Source organism: Phacochoerus africanus, chromosome 6 (genome assembly GCF_016906955.1).
Source record: "Phacochoerus africanus isolate WHEZ1 chromosome 6, ROS_Pafr_v1, whole genome shotgun sequence".
Lineage (NCBI taxonomy): Eukaryota > Metazoa > Chordata > Mammalia > Artiodactyla > Suidae > Phacochoerus > Phacochoerus africanus.
Genome location: NC_062549.1, coordinates 92,546,162 through 92,553,793, shown reverse-complemented (window position 1 = coordinate 92,553,793; position 7,632 = coordinate 92,546,162). Strand labels below are relative to the sequence as shown.

At 54.0% G+C, this 7,632-nt stretch overlaps 1 protein-coding gene across 2 annotated transcripts in view; it reads left to right on the top strand.

Moving 5' to 3' along the window:
* The first annotated feature begins 5,846 nt into the window (after positions 1-5,846).
* KIRREL1 (kirre like nephrin family adhesion molecule 1) overlaps positions 5,847-7,632 on the top strand; it is a 113,493-nt gene continuing 111,707 nt past the window's right edge. For both annotated transcript variants that reach the window (XM_047784227.1, XM_047784226.1), the window contains exon 1: positions 5,847-6,063. In XM_047784227.1, coding sequence (XP_047640183.1) covers positions 6,012-6,063 — 52 coding nt within the window. In that variant the 5' untranslated portion in view covers positions 5,847-6,011. The remainder of the gene's footprint in view (positions 6,064-7,632) is intronic.

Below are 7,632 nucleotides of genomic sequence, written 5' to 3'. Positions count from 1 at the left end.
GGGACGAGGGCCAGAGGAAGATGGAGACTGTCCCTTTCTCCTCCACACCCCCGCCTCCTGCTACCTCGAGTCTCTGGTTTTCAGATGCCTGCAGGAGAGCAGAGCTACATAACCATCAGACGGAAAGGGGGCCTTGGCTGATACAAGCACTTGGAGTGGGTCTGGGGTGCAGGGGTGGGAAAGGTGGAGGGCGCAGCATAGCCGGCTGAATCCCAGCCTGGGAGGAAGAAGACTGGGATCTGGTCCCAGCCCTGCTATCTCTACTTTGTGACTATAACCGACTTAGTGACCTTTGACAGATCATGTCACCATCTCAAGGAGGGAATGAACTTCCTGTTGTCCGAGGCTTCCTGTGTGAGTCATTAGTTGACATTATTTTCCAGTTTTTCCTAATTAAGTCTATTCCCCACTCTCCCCGCCTCTGTGCCCCTGCCCGGGGGCCCCCTGAGCCCTGATGCTCTTCGCTCTTTCTCTGAGCTGATCTCCTCCACTGGGCTGCTCATTTGAAGCAGGAATCTTCCAATCCCTGTGAGCTGAGGCAATGAAATCCTCATTAAACCTAATAAGAGATAACTGGCCCATTTAGCACAAATTGTCTCCCCATGTTGGCACTGGGATGGGAAGCACTGAGAAAGAGGGGGCCGAAACGGGTGGGAAGGATGGATCACAGTTGCTCACAGGCAAGGCGGGTGCATGGTAAACACACCCTGGGAGCCTGTCTTTGCCAAGGTCACTCTTTCCACGCCCCTGCCTCAGAGCAGCATCAGCCTGCCCAAAGCTCTCCCCAGATATTTTGGACACACCTCCTCAGTAGACAGTCCCTTCCAGGACCTAGCCTTTAGTCCTTTGCTTCAGGAGCAGCGCCGCTCCCTCCGATATCCTCTGACACCCCTGCCCTGTCCCAGGAGACTGATTCCTCAGTCCCCCCTCCCCCAAGGGACTACTAAGGAGTGATCGGGGGCGCTTCAACTGCTGCTGCTCTTTTTCCTGTTCCCCCTCCTGCCCCTCACAGGGCAGATTGGAATCTCTCCCCATCACCATGAAGGCTGTCCTCTGTCTCTGCTGTGATTCTCAAAAACTGAGCATCCTAAAGAAAAGGAGAACAAGAGAAAACAGACTGGTATAGCAGCAGGAAAGCCCAAGGGCTGATCTCTGGAAGGACTTACGAAGCCACCTGGGCTGTGAGACGCGAGAATGGAGGAGGAATGAGGGAAAGCCCGTCTGCTGGGAGAACTTCAGAAGAAGGGGTGCCTCTCTCCTTGCCCTGGGCTGCAGCCTCTGCAGCTGGGGGAGGGACAAACATGGTGACCTCTGGCTGCTCCTCAGTCTTGGGGTTTCCTTTATGGTCAGGATTATTTTCCAGGCTGAAAATCAGGATCTTGGCCTTTTGAATCTCTGGTTAAGCAGTGGGAACACAAGCCTCCACCCCCTCTAGGGGAAAGAGGACAATTTATAGAATTGTTCTGCTGTTCTTAGCCCTCATTGAGACAAAGAATTCATTTCCGTCTCTCAGGGTGGCTTCTTCTGCTGATGGCCATAAATTGCCTTCCTGCTCACTCCCTGACCTCTTGATCTCTTAGCTTTTCTGCTCAAAAAATTATTAATATTTCTCCTAACTCCATATGGAACTTCTGGCTGCTTCTCTCCTTTTGGGGGAGGGGGTAAAATAACATCCTTAGGGATGACTCCCTCTGCCTCTGTGCCCTCACGCATGCTTCTCTCCGGACAGGGTCCTGCGCCTGGGGATGAAGACTAATCTGGGCAGGAGGAAGACTGGAAGAGTCCCTGCTTGGGGAAGCTTCCAAAATGAAAATAATCACAGCTACCATTGACTACTCCCTGGGAGCCCAGCACTAGTTCTAAGAGCTATATGGATATTGACCTATTTAATCCTCATAACCAGCCCCATAAAGTGAGTACTATTATTATCTCTGTTTTTAGATGAAGAAACCAAGGATTAGAGAGGGGGAGGGAAATAAGCTGCCCAAGGTCACAATGAAAGTAAGGGGCAGAGCCAAGATTAAGATCCCCTTGGGCTGGTTTCTGTGCTCCTGTGCCTTGCTTTTTACCACGCATCTGCCTGCTGTCTGCCCAATGGGGAGAGAGGTACCCCGCTTCTTCCTTGCCCTCAGGGAGCTCCAGGCTGAGAGGGCATACCTAGCCCTTGGCCCGAAGGTGCCCCAAGTTTGATAGGGGAGGCAGAGATCTTGTCCCGGGGAGGTATATCTAGTCAGATGGAAGAGACATAGGCGTTGCCTCTGGGAGCATCTGTCTGATACTGGGAAGTCAGACCCAGGATGCCTCTGGGTTTTTTGGTTTCAGTTTTCTTTTTTTTTCTTTTTAGGGCTGCACATGCAGCATATGGAAGCTCCCAGGCTAGGGGTCGAATTGGAGCTGCAGCTGCTGACCTACACCACAGCCCCAGCAAAGTGGGGTCTGAGCTGAGTCTGCAACTTACACCACCACAGCTCATGGCAATTTGAGATCCTTAACCCACTGAGCGAGGCCAGGGATCGAATCTACATCCTCACGGGTACTAGTCGGATTCACTTCCTCTGAGCCACAAGGGGAACTTCCCAAGATGCCTCCAGTTTGATGAGGGTTATGTGATTCAACTCCAGTAGACTTTGTTAATCCAATTAGACAGAGCGAGAGAGATGAGGATGGAGGAAAAGTTAGGGGAGTTTAACTGGTGTTCTCCCCAGAAGGAGGGGAGGACAATGCAGGAGTGGCCATAAGCAGAAATGCTGGTGGAGGGAAGTGAGCTTGGGGCACCTCGCCATGTGTGGTTTTGCTGGGAGCCATGCCTGGAAAGCAGGGGTTTGCTTAGCTTAGCTGCCCATCAGAATTACCCGGCTGGTGAGGGGTATTAAAATCTTGATGCTTGGGGCTTCACCCCAGAACAATTAATCTTTGAGAGTAAGGCCAAAGCACTGGTGTTTTTTAAAAGTCCCTCAGGATGGAGTTCCCGTTGTGGCTCAGTGGGTTAAGAAACCAACATAGTGTCCATGAAGATATGGGTTCAATCCCTAGCCTTGCTCAGTGGGTTAAGGATCTGGTGTGGCCGCAAACTGCAGCCTAGATGGAAGATTCAGCTTGGATCTGGTGTTGCTGTGGCTGTGCTATAGGAAACTTCAACTCCTAGCCTGGGAACTTCCACAGGCCACAGGGATGGGATGGTAGGGGAACCCGGGGTGGGGGAGGCCCTCAGGAGATTCTAATACACAGCTGGTGTTGAGGACCCCCTAGCTGGAGTTGGAGTCTTAAGCTCTGGCATCTGGGATGTTGAGTGGCTGATGTGGAGGGGATTCTGGACAAGTGCGTTTGTTAGGAATGAACAAATGAATGGAGTTGGTAAGAATAGGAGATTAAAAGGAGGGAGGGGGGAAGGAGAATTAAGGGATGAGGAGAGGGAAGTGAGATTGCTGCTTTGTCTGCCAAGGATCTAGAGAAATTTAGCTTCTCTGTCGCTAGGGTTTCTAGGTGAGATAAGAGGCCAAGGGGAAGGAAAAGCTTGGATAACCCCGTCCCTCCTCACACAGAGAATCACCATCCAACCTGAATAGCAGAAGCTGGACAGTGTGCAAAAAATACTCACTATGCTAAGAACATTCTCTTCCATTTCTCTGGACTTTTTCTTCTACACATTTCCCTAAATCATATCTCCACGGCCCTCCTTCTGCACCTTTGTGCAGAATGAACACAGACAAGGCTGTCTCACTGATACTCTAAGAACACCCCTCCCTCAGGACGCTTGTAGGTACCTGCTACATTCTCCCCTCAGATGCCTGAACACCTGCGTCTCTCAATCCCTTCAGGCCTCTGCTAAAATGTTACTTTAGCAGAACAGTTTTCCCTGACTACCTGTAAGAGTATCAGTTTCTCCCACTCTTTCATTCCCTACTCACCGCATCCTACTTTGTTGGTCTCTCATGGCATTTACTACAACCTGGTGTATTTTATATTTTCCTGCTGCCTCTTCCTGCTCTCCAGAATGGAACACTCTGAGGAAAGGGTTTTGTTTAAATAATAAAAAAAAGAAAAGGAAAAGGAAAAAAGGGGAAAAAATCTATTTTCACAGTTATATCTTCGAGGCCTAGAATTGTGATTGAACATGAGCAGACACTGAAGAAATATCTGCGGAATTCATGATTAATGGATGAGTAAATGAAAAACCCTTATGTGTCTGCACGTTGGTGTGTGGCTGTTTGTAGGAATTTGTGATTATATTCCCATTTCTCTGGGTTAGGAATGCTCTTTGTTTTTAAACCATCTGTTAGCCTGTACATATGTGGTTTTGAATATATGGAGGACTCTCTGGGTCTGTGCATATTGTGTTTATGAATATGAGTTTTTGTGTTTTTCTGTCTGTGTTTCTGTGTCCTCTATATGTGGATGTGCTTGGACCATTCAGGCTGGCGTCAGAATCTGTGGAAGGTGTTGTAACAGCATATCACCAGCAGGGGGCACCAGAGAGCCATGCGCCTTTGCTCCGGGGTGAAATCCAGAAATCTTGGCGGGTAGAGTTAGGGACCCAGGAGACTTAGAATCTGGGAGGAAAGAAGAGGAGACCTCTCCAGACCAATACAATACTGTAAAGTTGTGCAATTCCTGTACAATTTCTGTTATTTCTCCTCAGCTCACTCCCTAGGACCCAGCGGTCAGGCAACCCCAACCCTGTGAGATGCAGAATCAAGGAGTTTGGGAGAGAGGTTGTGTGTTAAGCTGAGCCCTTTAAGAAAGAGGAAACCCTTCCTGAAAGCCCTCATCCCTCTCACTAGGGCTTCTCTCCCTTCCCAGTAGCCAGCTCTCTCCACCCCAAAGGATCTCCAACTCTATGCTTGGAGATCTTCGTGTGGCTGCCCTCTCCTTGGCCTCTGAAGCCTTCCAGTTGGCTCCTTTCTCCTCTGGATGGGTAGGTGCCCAAGATAAACAAAGGCAGGAGTCCACTGTGCCTCTCCCCAGTCAGCTGAGGACTCCAACCCAGCCTGGTCCCACCGTGTGCTCGGCGAGGCCCCGAGGCAGGGGCTCTGGGCAGGTCCAAGAATTCTAGGATTCTCCAGCTTTGGGGTTTGGAGGTGCGAAGAAGTGTGTAACCTTCATGAGTCTTTTGAGAATTCCCAATTTGGGGGATCTAGGGGTTAGATTCTGGGTGTGGAAATGACAAATAAAAAAAAGATTTTATGCTTTTGGATTCCATGAACCAGCGCCTGCCCACCCCCTCCACTCCCATACACGCTTACACACACCCAAACACTCACACACCCTTCCCATCGCAGTCATCCCCTGGGCTAAAGGCTCGTCCTCAGCCCATGCCCCGCCTCCCTAATCTGATGCCTAGCTCCGCAGCCCGGGACTAAGGTTGTGTATATAAATGGGGGGGGGGGGAGGTGCGGGTGGGCAGGGGTCCGGCCGTCCCAGCGCCCGCGACTGTCACGTTCATTACCCCTTTTGCCCTCCACCGCTTTCTCTCTTGGCTCTCTGTCCATCTCAGTTCCAGCGAGGGGTGTGAGTGTGTGTGTGTGTGTGTGCGTGTGTGTGTGTATACGCGAGCGCGCGCACGGTGGGGGGAGCGGGGGGGAGGGCTGTGGAGGGAGGCGCCGTCGGAGGGAGAGTAGACGTCAGCAGGAGGGACAGAGGAGGGAGAGAGGGAAGGAAGAGAAGGGGAGAGAAAGGGAGAGCTGAGACCGAAAGAGACCCCGAGAGATAAAGCTAGAGGCGAGAAATAATAAAGGGGAGAGGGGAAGGACAGAGGGGGGCGGAGAGAGAGAAGAGGGAGAGAGAGGTGGGGAGACGGAGAGGGACGGGACCGGGAGGAAAGAGAGATAAAGAGAAGCGGAGGGAAGGGAAGTGAGTTTGTGCGCGCGAGTGAGTGTGCGTGTGAGTGTGTAGGGGCGGGCGCGGGCGGTGGGGGGCGGGCTCCCGGGCTCCCCTCCTCCCCAGCCCGCTCCTCTCGCTCCCTCGCCAACTCCGGGCCCCAGCCGCGGGCGGGCGCACGGCGGGCGGACAGCATGCTGAGCCTCCTCGTCTGGATCCTCACTCTCTCCGATACTTTCTCCCAAGGTAAGGGCCCCCCGCCCGCAGCTGCCCTCGGCTCCCACCCCCACCCCCCGGGCCGGGCTCTGCGCCCCCGCCGTGGGGAGCACTGAGGGGGGGCCCGGCGGCCCGCGGCAGGTCCCGGGGGTCGGAGACGCCACGAGGCGGGGGCTGGGGCCCAGCGCGGAGTCCCGGGGGAGGGGGCGCGGAGTAACGGGGGCCGGCGCGGAGGAGTTTTCCGTTGATTTGCCCAAGTAGTTTCCTCTGGCTGCGCGGGAGAACGGAGAATCGGGGCCGCGGGGGCCGGGGGTCGGAGTGGAAAAGGGTTCCGGAGGCTCCAAGTCTTTTCCGGAGCCTCTGGCAGCCCTGCCTGCCTCCACCCTCTGAGGCCAGGAGTCCGGACGCCTGGGTCCTGGCCGGGGGAAGGCTGCGGAGAGGGTGGGATTTCAGATTCTGGGAGGTGGGAGGTACGCGGTGCGCGGAAAGCCGAGGACCCCTGCTCCCGAAGATGGAGCTGAGGGAATCCCCGTCCTCCATCCAGCCGAGCCCCTGGGGCGGGGTGGGGGTGGGGGTTTTGAGCCTGAGCCGCGGCTCCTAACTGCCTGGGGCTGCCCCCTCCAGGGGAAGGGAGGGTTGCCTCGGGGCCTCTGGTGGGGATTTGAACCCCTGCCCGCGGAGGCTTCGGCTCGGGAGCGGAGTTCAAAAGGCAGCTTCAGGCCCGCGCGATATGGAAAGGGGCACCTGCAGGGGAACTAACACCCCACTTAGGGTCAGGAAAGTGGGGATGGCTGGGGCTCTTTTTGGGACTGGCAGGGGAGAGGCTGGGAGGTGAGGGGGAGGTGGAGGGGGATGAGAATGTTAGTGTGTCCTGAGGCTGGGCTGGAGGGGACGCGTGCGGCCGCCAGGGGAACTGAAGAAATCCAGGGCCCAGACTCCAGCCAAGACTGGGGTCTGTGGGAGTGGATTTTTGTCTCCTGGGGCTGACTCTAAGGAAGATTTAATCCTGCTGAGCTAGCTCCCCCTTCTCCCTCCCCGCCCCGCAAATGGAGCTGACACACAGAAATTGACACACAAACACCCAAAACCAGTCATAGACACTGAGACAGACTATTCACCTATGGAGACAGACATACCCGCGAGCATCCCCCACACGGAGACAGACACATATACACAAAGACACTGACACATCTGAGGAAGACAGGTTCCTCCCCCTTATCGGCACATGCGTGCACATTCATGCACCCAAACACATCAAAACTCACAGACACGGTACATGTATGCAGACAGGCATTTACAAGGACACCACACACACACACACACACACACACACACACACACACACTGAAACCCAGCTACAGATACCTAACCCTCCAGCAAACAAAGAAACTTGAAGAGACATTCATATAGGCAGACACCTATGGAGATGTACAGACTACAAAATGGAGGAGGTGGTCTCCTTTTTTGGGGTGGTGGGGCCGTGGGAATCCAGGAAGAAGGAAGTTAGCTTGGACAGGTTAGCCCTGCTCTCAATCCCCTTCCTGGGCTGGTGGGTGTGTGTTTAGGGGTGGGGTGTTATGCTGGACCCCTCCCCTCTCC